The sequence below is a fragment of the Phyllobates terribilis genome, unplaced genomic scaffold, assembly GCF_046119375.1.
Source record: "Phyllobates terribilis strain yellow unplaced genomic scaffold, ASM4611937v1 Scaffold_82__1_contigs__length_6685932, whole genome shotgun sequence".
Classification (NCBI taxonomy): Eukaryota; Metazoa; Chordata; class Amphibia; order Anura; family Dendrobatidae; genus Phyllobates; species Phyllobates terribilis.
The window spans coordinates 4,140,171-4,154,810 of NW_027362842.1; the positions used below are offsets into that span (position 1 = coordinate 4,140,171).

The 14,640-nt window shown below is 43.5% G+C and overlaps 1 protein-coding gene across 1 annotated transcript; it reads left to right on the plus strand.

Annotated features, from left to right (window-relative positions):
* Nucleotides 1–5,378: 5,378 nt before the first annotated feature.
* LOC141197273 (vomeronasal type-2 receptor 26-like) lies at nucleotides 5,379–7,330 on the plus strand. Its single transcript, XM_073662660.1, has 2 exons — nucleotides 5,379–5,439; nucleotides 6,429–7,330. The coding sequence occupies exons 1-2, from the start codon at nucleotides 5,379–5,381 to the stop codon at nucleotides 7,328–7,330; spliced, it is 963 nt and encodes a 320-aa protein (XP_073518761.1).
* Nucleotides 7,331–14,640: the final 7,310 nt, after the last annotated feature.

The following is a 14,640-nucleotide window of genomic DNA, read 5'->3' on the forward strand; positions in this document are numbered from 1 at the left end:
CTTCCGCATACAACTCCTCCTCCTCTACTTCCTCCACCTCCTCTTGTGCTACCACCTGACTCCGAATTCTGTTTAACATGTGCTCCAGCATGTAAATCACCGGAATAGTCATGCTGATAATGGCATCGTCAGCACTAAACATCTTCGTCGCCATTTCAAAACTGTGCAGAAGGGTGCATAGGTCCCTGATCTGAGACCACTCCTCCAGCGTGATTTGCCCCACCTCTGAATCTCGTTGGCCCAGGCTATACGTCAGAACGTATTGCACCAGGGCTTGTCGGTGCTGCCACAGTCGCTGCAACATGTGCAGAGTTGAATTCCACCGGGTAGGCACATCGCATTTTAGCCGGTGAAGTGGCAGGCCCAACGACTTCTGTAGAGATGTAAGTCGCTGAGCTAAAGTGAGCACACAGTGACCGTGCCCTCTGCAGAAGGCCATCTAGTCTGGGATAGTGGGCTAAAAATTGCTGGACAACCAGGTTCAACACGTGAGCCATACAAGGCACGTGTGTGACATTGCCCCGGCGAAGGGCCGCACCCAGGTTTGCAGCATTGTCGCACACGGCCTTCCCTGGTTTCAGGTCCAGTGGAGACAACCATTCATGAAATTGGTTCTCCAGAGCTGACCACAACTCCTCAGCTGTGTGACTCACCTTTCCCAGACATTTCAATGTAAAAACCGCCTGATGACGTTGAGCCCTACTGCCAGCATAGTAAGGAGGTGTGCAGGATCCCTTCTGCGCAGTTAGAAAGCTTTTGGCATGACCAGACAGGCTTTGGGTGCAGGTGGAAGACCGAGAGGAGGTTGAGGAGGCAGAAGCAGTGGAGGAACTTTGACATAAAGAGGATTGACGCACAACTCGTGGGGACGGCAAGACTTGGACAGCAGCCCCTTGTCCTGCTGTCACCATAGTTACCCAGTGCCCAGTCAGCGACATGTAACGCCCCTGTCCATGCCTACTCGTCCAAGTGTCTGTGGTGAAATGCACCCTGTCACACACAGAGTTTCTCAAAGAAGCGGTGATGTTGTGTGCGACATGCTGGTGGAGCGCAGGCACACCTTTCTTTGAGAAGTAGTGCCGACTGGGCATCTGGTACTGGGGCACTGCGACGGACATAAGGTCTCGAAAATCCTCTGTGTCCACCAGGCGGAAAGGCAGCATTTCTGTAGCCAAGAGCTTGCAGATGGTGAAATTCAACCTCTTAGCTTTCTCATGGCTAGGAGGAAATGGTCTTTTACTTGTCCACATCTGAGGGACCGAGGGCTGGCTATTGTGCTTAGACGGGGTTGATAAGGGTGTCCCCAGCAAACTACCGGTCTGTGAGGAAGATGCAGGCGGACATGTTAGGTTGCCTTGATCCAAAGGTGGTGCTATCGATGTCGGACAGCGCTCAACACCAGCTGGTGTTCCCACCTCCAAAGAAAATGATGACCTGCCAATCACGCTGGCTGTTGCGGGTAAAGAGGTGGCAGGTCTGCGCCCCAAAACAGGTGTGACTGCTGTCCCCCCAGTCACAGAGGATGAAGAGGCCGCGGATGCACAAGATATGGCAGACGGTGGTTAGCCCGGCCGGCTAGGCCGCATTGTAGCACACTGAGCTTCCCACTGCAACTTATGATTCATGTCCATGTGCCGGTTCATGCATGAAGTACTCAAACTATGTATTTTTTGGCCTCTACTTAGCTTTTGCTGACAAATGTTACAGATAACACGAGTTGGGTCATCTTTATCGATCTGAAAAAATGCCCAGGCTATGCAAGGCTTAGCACCCATGCGACCTGAAGAGCCACCACGACTTGTGGTGAGAGGCAGAGTTGTGTTTGAGGATGCAGTTGTTGACGTGCTTCCAGTACTACGTCTCTGTCCAGGAAGGCGCAACCTGACCTCGTCGTCACAAGCATCTTCCTCCACCTCCTCTGCTGACCTCATCTCTTGGCTGACTGTGGGTTGACAGTAAGTGGGATCTCCAACCTCATCATCATCACCCTGTGCGTTATCACACCCGTCGTCCTCAGAGCCAACCTGTTCCTGCCCTGACAAAAAACTAAAGTTGTCGCTCCAATCAGGTATTTGAGTCTTATCATCGTCTTCCTCATTGTCTCCACCAACAGGAGTTACAGTTTGGGAATGAGGGTCTACATTATGGTCAGAACCTTCTGCGTCTGGTCCTGGATCCGGCTCATAAAGATTCTGGGCATCAGTGCAGATCCTTTCCTCGTCTGGATTCACAGAAGTGCTGGAGTCGACCTCTGATTCCCAGGCTATAGTATGAGTAAACAGCTCTGCAGACTCAACCATCTGTTCTACCTCATACTCAGACGGGCAGCTGGAGATTTGGGAGCTGTGAGGAAGCAAGTGCGATTGGGGTGACACCTTTGAGGACTGGAGTATTTGTGATGTTGAAGTTGATGTGGAGGAGAGCCCACTTAAAGGAGCACTTGATATCCGTTGAAACACCTGCTGTTTTTGTGCCTCATCTGGAATTTGTAGCGATTGACGTGACCGTAAGAAAGGGATCTTATCACATTGTCCGCTAAAAGAAGTAGACATTTTAGTTTGGCTGGAAGATGGTCTTTCTTCTGCAGATGTTACTGTTGCTTTAACACCTACCCCACGGACACAACCTTTTTTCCCCTTCCCAACACGCCTATTCCCCTTTCCACCAGCAGCAGGCCTTTTTCCACTCATTTTGGTGGTTAACTAATTCACAACTCTGGAGTTGTTTGCACAAAAAAACAATGGATGGTAACCGAGCAGAGCTGAGTGGCCAAACTGTGGTATTAGGCCAAAACTATTGGCTGGGTTAGATGCAGAAAAAAATTATATTCAGTTTGCAACCTGATGGAGGTCAGTATAGATGGACTAATACAACAAGTCCCACACACAGCTAGAAGCCCAATATTTTTTCAGAGGTAGATGCAGAAAAAAATATATTCAGTTTGCAACCTGATGGAGGTCAGTATAGATGGACTAATACAACAAGTCCCACACACAGCTAGAAGCCCAAATATTTTTTCAGAGGTAGATGCAGAAAAAAATTATATTCAGTTTGCAACCTGATGGAGGTCTGTATAGATGGATTAATAGAACAAGACCCACACACAGCTAGAAGCCCAATATTTTTTCAGAGGTAGATGCAGAAAAAAATATATTCAGTTTGCAACCTGATGGAGGTCAGTATAGATGGACTAATACAACAAGTCCCACACACAGCTAGAAGCCCAATATTTTTTCAGAGGTAGATGCAGAAAAAAATATATTCAGTTTGCAACCTGATGGAGGTCAGTATAGATGGACTAATAGAGAAAGTCCCACACACTGCTAGAAGGCCAAATATTTTTTCAGAGCTAGATGCAGAAAAAAATTATATTCAGTTTGCAACCTGATGGAGGTCTGTATAGATGGATTAATAGAACAAGACCCACACACAGCTAGAAGCCCAATATTTTTTCAGAGGTAGATGCAGAAAAAAATATATTCAGTTTGCAACCTGATGGAGGTCAGTATAGATGGACTAATACAACAAGTCCCACACACAGCTAGAAGCCCAAATATTTTTTCAGAGGTAGATGCAGAAAAAAATATATTCAGTTTGCAACCTGATGGAGGTCAGTATAGATGGACTAATAGAGAAAGTCCCACACACTGCTAGAAGGCCAAATATTTTTTCAGAGCTAGATGCAGAAAAAAATTATATTCAGTTTGCAACCTGATGGAGGTCTGTATAGATGGATTAATAGAACAAGTCCCACACACAGCTAGAAGCCCAAATATTTTTTCAGAGGTACTGTAGATGCAGATAAAAATTATTTTTAATTTGCAACCTGATGGAGGTCAGTATAGATGGACTAATAGAGAAAGTCCGACACACTGCTAGAAGGCCAAATATTTTTTCAGAGCTAGATGCAGAAAAAAATTATATTCAGTTTGCAACCTGATGGAGGTCAGTATAGATGGACTAATAGAATGATGCTATGCCCAAAAGATTTTACTTCACTAGGTGCAGTAAAAAAATTTGTATTCTATACACAGGTGGTATATCTTGCAACACAGATAGGCTACTCCACTGACTAACACACTCTGCAATAGGCCAAAAAGGATTAGCTTTGCTAGATTCAGCCAAATGCTGTGAAAAAATCTTGCACAGCACTGGCACAGACCTGCCTGGCAAAAACTGATAGGAACTGATGTAACCTAGTCCTGAAAAGGACTCCAATTACAATTAGTCTTTACTCCCACAATCTATCTATTTAAGAGCACAGACCTCCCTGATAAAATTCGTAGGAAATGCTGTAACCTAGTCCTTAAAAGGACTGCAATCACAACTATTCCCTACTCCCAAGCTATCTGTATATTTTTGCGAAAATTGGCTTGAAATTAACAAGGTATAGCGCACACAGCAACAGCGGTGCCGTCTAACACGCAGCTGCAGCAGTGAGAAAATGGTGGCGACGGGGAAAATGGCTTGGTCTTATAGGGCAAGGACATGTGACATACACTGCCAATGACACATGCCCTTGCTTGTGTGAAAATAAGCACTTCGCTCCGTGTGTGCGCTGCTGATAGGCTGACAGATTGCACCTCCCCACTGCAAATGCGGGAAAGAGAAAAAAAAATGGAGATCTTCATTGTTCCTGCAGAGATCCATCCCCTGCCCCTCCCCCACCCCGCTGTACACTCAAACTGCGTATTAACATTAATTTTCATCATTACTGAGAAAAAATCCAGTTATGATTTTGGTGCACGAACAGTTGTCGAACATAACCTCGAACAGCCGAATTTTTCTGAAATTGTTCGTGTTCGCCGAATGGCTCGAACACCGCCCAAAACAGCTCGAATTTGAGATTGGCGAACAGTTCGAGTAGAACAACGCTCATCTCTAGTACTGACTGCTTCAGCATGCCCCTGCACCAGATTGCAAGGCTGAGCTGTCAGTAACTGCATCCCAGACACACTGATGGGTGGAACCATGACAATAATGTCCTGCAGGGCGCTTGTGAAGAAAATTCAAGATAATCCCCTGTAAATCACTGTGCACTGTTTGGTGGGGGTTATAGAGGTCTACATATGCAAATCTGAGACACTGCAGCTGCAAGGGAGGGGGCCTAGAGGCAGGGAGTGACTGTCCTTCCAGCAGCTGTGAGTGGCACAGGACGGCCCCTCCCCCGGTCTATGTGTTTCTTTGTGTACGACACTATAATTCAAAACCGAGTTATGGGCATACGATACATCCCAGGAATACACAAAATAGATTTTTGGAACCCCAAAAGAATGGGGAATGTCACCCTAGCTTTAAACACCATCCTGTGCTTAAGGAAAAGGGAGATACCCAGCAAAGCCTGGCGGGGGCCCCTAGGACCCCAGTGTTTGGTAACCATGCATAGCTGGGGCTCGGCTGGATCCGATGACACCAGAACCGGCTCCCTAGGAGCGTTCAGTAAGGATATGTAGCCCATTGTAGTTTTTGGGAGTTTAGACTGGGGGTGGAGACTTGGACTCAACCAGGGGGCGGTAGTGGGAGTGACCCAGAGAGTTTAACAGTCCCTGCTGCCAGAGCCCTTAACAGTCCCTGCTGCCAGAGCCCAGTGTCTTTTTCCTGGGGAAGTTGTGACGTCAAGTCATGTGGGAAAAGTCCTGAAACAGAGAGAGAGGGCCCCGTAAGCCTCCCATGTGGCAGCCCTTCCCCAGAAAGCCAGGTTGCCCATCTAACTGGTAATTGACTCATAATAACTGCTTTAAATCTTACGGACCCATACTATTGTGCTTGCAACTCTGACCATTCTGTATGTATAACCCTTATGTATATAGTGCTAGTCTATGTGCCCTTAAGGCGATTAAATATATAATTTAACCTGCGCTGTTCTTTTATCTCGATCCACGAACTCTGACGTCCGTTGTTTGGCCCATGAACATGCTACCAGGCGGGTTTCTAGCCCGATATAAGTCCGTTATATCTAATAAAAACTGATGGCATCTTTCCCAGGCCGACCAGGCTCTGCTTCATTGTAGCTAGTGAGGGAGCCTCTCAGCTTGTCAGGAGTGTGAGCGAGAGTAGTGTCACGTCAGTGATTGAGTGGGCCACCTTTTCTCACTCCCTGGTGCCTTCCTGTACCCGTGTGGACAGGGGGTGTCTGTGCAGTACTGTACCAATCTGACCTTGCGCATCCTCGAAGGAGTTTGGAACGTCACATTGATGCAAAGGGCAGATCCGTACCACGTGTTTCATCTGATGTAATTGTGACGTCAGGCGGGTGGCTGGGTGTGGATCCATCACAAGTGGTGGCAACAGTGGGATTCTGCGGGGGCCCTCTGGAGCCATTTCTTCACAATGTTGGCAGTGGTGGGATTCTGCAGGGTCCCTCTGGTGCCATTTCTTCACAGCTCTGTAATCATATATTATAAGTAATTTTCTTATATTATTTCCAGATAGTGAAATCTGCCACAAATGTCCTGATGAGAAATGGTCAAATGAAGCTAAAGACGCATGTATTCCAAAAATAATGGAGTTTCTATCATATGAGCAGGATGTAATGGCAGCAGTTTTCTCCTCCATGTCTGGACTTTTTCTTATCATAACCCTCCTTGTAATAGGGATTTTCATTTTCTTCTCAGACACTCCTATAGTAAAAGCCAATAATCGGAACATCAGCTTCATTCTTCTTCTGTCCCTCAAGATGAGTTTATTTTGTGTGTTCCTGTTCATTGGTCGCCCCAATGACACAACCTGCATGGTACGACAAATCTCCATTGGAGTCACCTTCACTGTTGCGGTGTCTTCCATCCTGGCCAAGTCCATCATGGTTTCCATCGCTTTCAAAGCCACCAGACCTGGAAGCTCCTGGAGGAGATGGATGGGGGTGACACTGCCCAATTCTATAGTCCTGATCTGCTCTTTTATTCAGTTTCTGAATGGCGTTATTTGGTTGTCCGTTTCTCCTCCATTTCAGGAGATGGACATGGACACTTATCCAGGAAAGATCATCATTCAATGTAATGAAGGCTCTGTTGTGGCTTATTATTTCATGTTGGGTTATATGGGGTTTCTAGCAGCTGTGAGCTTTGTTCTGGCTTTCATGGTGAGGACATTACCTGATATCTATAATGAGGCCAAGTACATCACCTTCAGCATGCTGGTCTTCTGCAGTGTCTGGATCTGTGCTATCCCAGCGTATCTGAGCAGTAAGGGGAAGAACATGGTCATGGTACAGATATTCTCTATATTGGCCTCCCAGATTGGGATATTGGGCTGCATATTCTTCCCCAAATGCTACAATATTATCATGAGGCCGGAGATGAACAGTAGAAGACAATTCCTGGAGAAACATTAATTCATGTAATAATTATTCTTATTATTTATTATTATAGCGCCATTTATTCCATGGCGCTTTACATGTGATAGGGATATACATAGCAAAAACATTTACATAATCTTAACTAAACGAGTCAGCGACTGGTACAGGAGGAGCGAGGACCCTGCTCGCGAGGGCTCACAGTCTACAAGGGATGGGTGAGGATACAGTAGATGGGGGTAGAGGAGGTCATGCAGTAATGTGGTGGGGCGGTGGTTACTGCAGGTTGTAGGCTTGTTGGAAGAGGTAGGTCTTCAGGTTTCTTTTGAAGGCTTCCATGGTAGGCGAGAGTCTGATATGTTGGGGTATATATAAAGAACACTGTTAATGACATGAACTTTTCATTTTATATTGGTATCACATAAAAATAAATATAATAAAAAATATAAACAGTTATGTGCAAAATAATAGCTGTGTGGTACACCAAGTGAGAAAAAGCTGAATCCTCATAATCGCATTTATCTCCATAGACACAGAAGCGCCAGAAGCTGCACATTCAACTCCAAATGAAATTAGGAACAAAATATTAATTTTTAAACAGAAAACGAAGAAAAAGGTATAATCATCTGCTCAGATAATGTCCTTGACAACATCGTCATTTACAAATGCGATTATTTCCAGGATAAGCTGAGATTTGTTACCAGACTTTGCTTCTCTGTTAAAGGAGTTGTCCATTACCTTTTGATTGATGCCCTATCCATAGAATAGGGTATCAATGTATGATCGGCCGGGGTCCCGCCCCCAGCACCCCCGCCTATCAGCTGTTATCAGTGCTGGCAGCAGCTATTCAATTCAATGGGAGGCGGATGTGCAGTATACCGCGGCGGCCACTACAGACGGATGACCAAGCTCCGCAGTTAAGCACTTCCGGCTGGCGGAAGCCACCGCCGGCACCAATAACACCTGTTCAGCAGGAGTGCCAGGTGCAGGACCCCAACCGATCATACATTGATGCCCTATCTTACATAAAGGGCAATCAATCAAAAAGTAGTGGACAACCCCTTTAATCACTGATCTAATATTTCATTATATGATCTTTATTTCTGATATCGGCATGCGGCATGGCCGTGGAGTCATATAACATCGGACCCCTGCGGACAGATATCCAGCCCACGCTGACTACTACATTCCACAGGTGTTTTGCATTTTATGCTGTCACTCCACAAATTCTCCATCGGACTGAGGTCTGAGGATCGGGCGGCCTCTTCATCAATCATGTTGATCTGGGGCCAGGATGTGGCCCGCTTGCTGGTATTTGGAGTCATTGTCCCCATTTCCTGGGCATTACTTATTCAGCATAAGATAACATGACCTCTTCCAGTATTGTAATATATTCACACTGGTCCATGGTGCCTGGTCTGTGATAAATGGGCCCAACTCCATAGCATGAGAACATCCCCACACTATTCTTCTCGCACCTCCATGTTTTACAGTCTTCACAGTGACTGTGGCCTGAATCCAGTGTTTATGGCTCGTCTCACAAACTTTCTGCAGCCTTAAGACCCAATAACAACAATCCTGCTCTCATCTGTCCATAGAACGTCCCGCCAATTCTCTTTATTTCTAGTCAATGTTTTTTTGGTGAACTGTAAATCTTTTTAGCTGAGCAGCCAATTATTTTCCGCACTCCTTTAAACTGTATGTTTTCCCCTTTCTCCAATCAACTTCTTAATCAAAGTTCTTTCTCCTTTGGTACAATGTCTGGAATGATCCATTTTACTCACTGAACCAGCAGGTACAACATTTGTTGCCTCCTTATTTAAGTAAGGGCCATATTGGTGGAAACGTAGCTGCTATGCGTTTGGCAAAATAACTTCTACTTGATACGTCATCGCCATCTAGACACGGTCTACTTGTTTTTTGTTTAGGGAAAAATTGGAATTACATAATCAAACTAGGAAATGAGGAATATCAAAAACTGGATGTACTAATTTGTAATGTCATTATTTTTTTTACTTCATTCTTCTGTAATAAAGTGCAGATGAGTAAATTTTTTAGTAATAATTTCACAGTATGCAATCTTTAAAATGTTTCTAAAACGTAGAATTAATTAATAGTGATGAGCGAGTATGCTCGGGCGAGCACCGAGTATTTACAGCTGCTCGGTGTTATGTTTGAATCGCTCCCGTGTGCATGATTTTCAACTGTTTGACAGCTTTAATACATGTGAGGAATGTGTAAGAAATAGACAATCCTCACATGTATTAAAGCTGTCAAACAGTCACAAATCATGCACACGGGAGCGATTCAAACATAACACCGAGCAGCTGTAAATACTCGGTGCTCGCCCGAGTATACTCTGCGAAAGGGTTAACAAAACATACTCGCTCATCACTATTAATTAACTATTTTTTTTCCTTAATTTTTGACTGTCACCTGCAGCTGTCTAATAGACTAAGTCTTAGGCATAGCCTAGTAGACACCTATCTTTTATTTTATTTCACTTGCATATGTATCACAAAGTATAAAATATTAAAATGTTAAATTCAGAAAAATAAAGTGAAGTTAAAGCTAAATAAAGCCTAATCTTATAGCTTGTATTTGGTGTCTTTTTGGCAGTTCCCTCAAAAAAATGAAATAAAATAGCAATAAACTTTAGAATATCTGTACTCTAAATTGGTGATGTTGAAAAGTATAAGTCATCCTGCAAAACAAAGCCCACATACAGATAGATTAGTGGAAAAATAATAATAATTCTTTGGTTGTCTACATGTATAGTGACGAAAGCTAACATTTCCTAAATATTAATATTGGTCATGAAACAACCTCTGTCCGGCCGTTTTGCAGTAGGTTCGGAGATGAGATTATTGAAGCACCTGAATCACCAGAACTTTGAGAATCTGACGCTTCTTGTATTTGCTGAGCTCAGTGCACACTCAGGCACAATTCTCCTGAACTGAACTCAGTTGACCAAAGGTCTTTACTGTGTGTAAAGTGAGATTAAGTAGAACTGCGCAAATTCTGTGTATTACAGTAATGATTGGATGATAAAATGTAGCTGTAAGAGGTAACCACGGGCACACAGATTATTATTGCATTGTAAATCAGAAATTATAACACTCCCTAACATACTTCCTGTTAAAATTCTGCACTGTCCCTTAGCTGTCATACATGGCAATGTGACCTCCAGCTGGCCCGCACATCCAAAAATCATACATTGATCTAACGCCAGGAGCCCACTACCACTAGTGGCGGCCATTGCTGTTGTGATGATGTGCCTGTAGGGTGGCGTGACTTGAAGCCAGCGGCTTTGCTTTGCAGCATGGGTGATGTAGGACACCAATTTGCTTCCCCTGCTGGTGTGCTGTCACTGAGGCGGTGGTGGTCAGCACATGCCGCCGCACCTCTTAGGTTAGGAATCCACTGAGAAGGTCACCGTGATGTGGTAGTGGGCTACATACAGTCTGATCATAATGTTAGATTAAGAACCTCATGTTCAGTTTTGTAAATTTTTGCCTAGCGGCATTAGATAGATGTGTGATTTTTGGATGTGCGGTCCATTTGTTTTTCTACAGTTATAGCTTAATCTTATCAGCTTGTGACTTTGTCCACAGAGAGGATCGCTGTGTATTATTATATTACAGTAAATGACCATATTATATAATTCATTGCTAACGCAAAGTATACTAGCGATTTATCCATCTTGAGACTGCATAGTAGTCTCAAGATGGTGATTTGCAGGAGTAGTGAGTGGGCACTGAGGGTTAAAGTGAGGGAGTTGTGGGACAGATACAGCTCAGCTTCTTGGTATATATAGTCTAGAGCAGGAGTAGGGAACCTTCTTTCTGCCTAGGGCCATTTAGCTATTTAAGTCATCCTTCGGGGGGCCGTACAAATTGTGCACTAATTCCGCCCACAAAGTTAGTCTTGACACTGGCACTGGTGTCAAAACATAATCTTTCATTGCACGAGCCCCAGCATGCAGTAGTCAATGCTGCGTGTGCTCACAGAGCAAGAAGAAAAGGCTAGCCATCAAAACACAGCTTCCTTGTCATTCTGCGGGCCAGTAACGGTCATTTCAGGCTGTAAATGGCTAGCAAGCCTGAGGTTCCCCATCCCTGGTCTAGAGGCACAGAGGGACAGCTGGCAGACAGTTCAGGATGTGTAAGGATCTTGGTCTGCATAGGCAGGTAGTGTAGTCAAGGGAAGCCAGGAGCCGGTACACAGGAGTGGCAGTATGGATGGAGCAGTAGTGGGTAGCAAGACCTTGATTAAAGTCTGGAGGCACAATAATCTCTCAATGCAGGACACAAGGCAAGGTGTCTAATCATAGGATGAGCATATCAAGAATGCACAGGGTGGAGCTGATCCAAAAAACATGTACTGATATCTGGATTAGCAAGGAACTGTCCAGAGAGCTAAAAGTGGACAAGCTTCTGCCTGGTTCACAAGAGTTACAGGGTTCGAGTCCTGACAGGATGTAAACAAAAACAAACCACAATGATAGCTGAAGGGGTGTTAAAAAATTAAATCTAACAGGGTGCTTTGGGGACTTATTACAAGAACAGACAGATTTTTTATACCCAGTCAGTAAATCCCTTTTAAAATGATATCAGAAATTAAATATTAGGCATCACCTAATGTCTTAGATGTAATGGTAAATGTGAGGAGCTGCCCACTAACTAAAGACTAGGAGACTTTTCCAGCATGGAGCTCCATTCCCGTCTATATTATTATTGTGTTTTTTTAGTGATTTCTTGCTGTGTTTTATTAATGTTCTGCTTGCTCGTCAGTATGTGCACTAATTTCACTTGTAAAGTGTCCAGCATTCCAGTAATCTCATTAGTATATCAGGAGCCTCTAACAATTGTTCAAACAGCGACTAGGCCCATTGTGTGAGTGTTGAAAGTAGAGTCGGCTGAGCCGTCACCACAGGGAATCTCACATTCAGACCCAGGTGATGAGATCGACCTGAGAAAAATACCTCCACTAATGCACACTTAGCTTTTGGGGGGGTGGGTGAAAGCAGTTCTTCCCATTCAGGGGGCTGATCCCAGTGAAGGAGAAAAGAAGCCACATGTTTATTGAGGAGTTGGTGGAATGTTGTCGAAGGGATAGGATCTAGACTGAGGACCTGGACCATTGATGGATTGATGGTTTATGGATTAGAGGTCGGCTGCCGACTGGGCAGGATAAATGTGCTACAGTTGTGTGATCTGTTGTCTGGATTTGATAAACTTTCTTAAAGGACTGTTGCTAATGGATACTTGTGCTTCTATTGTTTTATCTGTCATATGGAGGATTGTGGACTGTGACTACAGACTATAAAGTTGGGGGACAGTGAGTATCGCCTGGCACAAAGGCAGTGGAACTACAGCCCCGGGGGAGGGGATCTTGTGGACTGGAACAATTGTATTTTGGACATTTACCTGGAATTGCTGTATTACCATGTATCTAAGGAATTAAATATTGTTGCATCGTTAACCTGCCTAGGTGATTATTAAAACCCACAATCTCAGATCTTCAAGGTAAAATGGGACCAAAATACATAAAAATGGAAGAAGCTACGTAATCCGGCACCACAAACCAAAATTAGTTTAAATTGCTGTTCGTAGTCTTTAGTCATAGACATATTAAATCCATATGATTCCAAACACATGATTGGCATGATTATATAGATCCAGAAGACAAAGTTCATCTACCTAATTAATTAAATTGCATCTGTTGATTGCAACCCGCAATGTTAACCCTTAATAGTATTACATACATCTGAATCACTTTTAATAGACATAATATTATACATATTTAAACATTAGAAAAAACGAATATAAATACATTAGATATGTGCGATAATTTAATACCAGGGGGGTACAGGCATTGAATGTAATAATCCAGTATGCTTCACATGCAAGTAGTAATTTAGCTCAGTCACCTCCAATCTTGGGCTTATTCACACGTTCAATCCCAATAGCTGTTAAAGAAAACATATTACCTGGATTAATGTCCAAAAAATGTTTGGATAAACTGGATGAAGAACGTCCAGTTTGTATTGAACCTGGTGATGCCACAGTAATATGTTCCAATAATCTATTTTATAATGTACATGTAGTGCACCCTATATAATATTTATGGCAAGATAGACATGTTGCCATATAGACAACATTTGTGCTGTTGCAATTACTATATGATTTAATATATAATCTTTTATTATCATGACTTGCAAAAGTAGTAGTTTTGCACATAAATCTGCAAAAGAATTTTGTACAATTTTTAATCTTGGTTTAACATAGGTATTTACATAATAATGTAACAATATTACGGTAGTCCACCCCCTGACGAAGGACTCTCGTCCAAAACGCGCATCGGGGCTGCATCGCACTTATCTCCAGGACCACTGTGCTCAGTTATTCAATCATATTGCCTTGCCTCCCTATCCTATTTGGCCCTTTCTTATACTATCATAGGATCACTTTGATTTCACATGATTCATACCCTTCCTTTCTTCTCCCCCCTCCCTCCCCTCTTTTTTCCTGTGAGGGCACTATATATAGCCATATATACATACATAATAGGGGTGGCATTGACATACCACCATTGGGCATACATCTATGTGCCCATTCAGTCTGGTGACAGTGCATCCCTTAATGTACATGCAATACGTTACATGATTTTCACTTTCAACCATTCTAATATGCATTGCATGTATGTTGAGCCTATGCGATACTGTGTTTGCACATGGTGGTTTATTATTTATACATGATTGACAGTATACAATATATCCTAGGCACTGTCTATGTGCACATCGCACAGATAATATACAAAATTTTGCCTATGTGATTCCTTGAAGGCACATGGTGCTTTATTAATTATTTAGGATACCATATGTTATACTTCAAGTACCATCCATGCACATAACTTCTTTTGTGGTCTTTTACTTGTTGTTGTTATTATTCTGTTCATTACATTTTACATCTTAGTGCGGCCCCTCTTGTGCATGTACTGCCACCTTAACCATGTATTAAATAAAGTTTTTTTATTCTTTCCAATTATTGTCTGATTGATATTTGGAACTAACAGTCAGTGGTTCTCTTTGTCACACGATATGGTGTAGAGAAGGTAGCTTGGTCTAACTGATAGGATGGTTTATTAGTGATATCAACTAATATCTTATATGTTTTGGCGGCAGTAAGTGCTTGTGCCCTGTTTAGGGATCCCTTTTAACATCCGCGTTTGGATACTCGTTTTTTGATCCTAGTGCATTCTGAATCAAATTCCAAATCAGTATTGCACGCTCAACGTGCCCTGACAAACTCTATCAGGTATTTATGACGTAGGGTGGGTGACAGCCC

What these genes read in the sequence shown, in the direction of transcription:
- LOC141197273 (XM_073662660.1), top strand. Translation starts at nt 5,379, where the DNA reads ATGCATAGCTGGGGCTCGGCTGGATCCGATGACACCAGAACCGGCTCC. An exon ending in CGGCTCCCTAGGAGCGTTCA is followed by an intron (nt 5,440 to 6,428) that starts GTAAGGATATGT and finishes TATTATTTCCAG; the next exon opens with ATAGTGAAATCTGCCACAAA.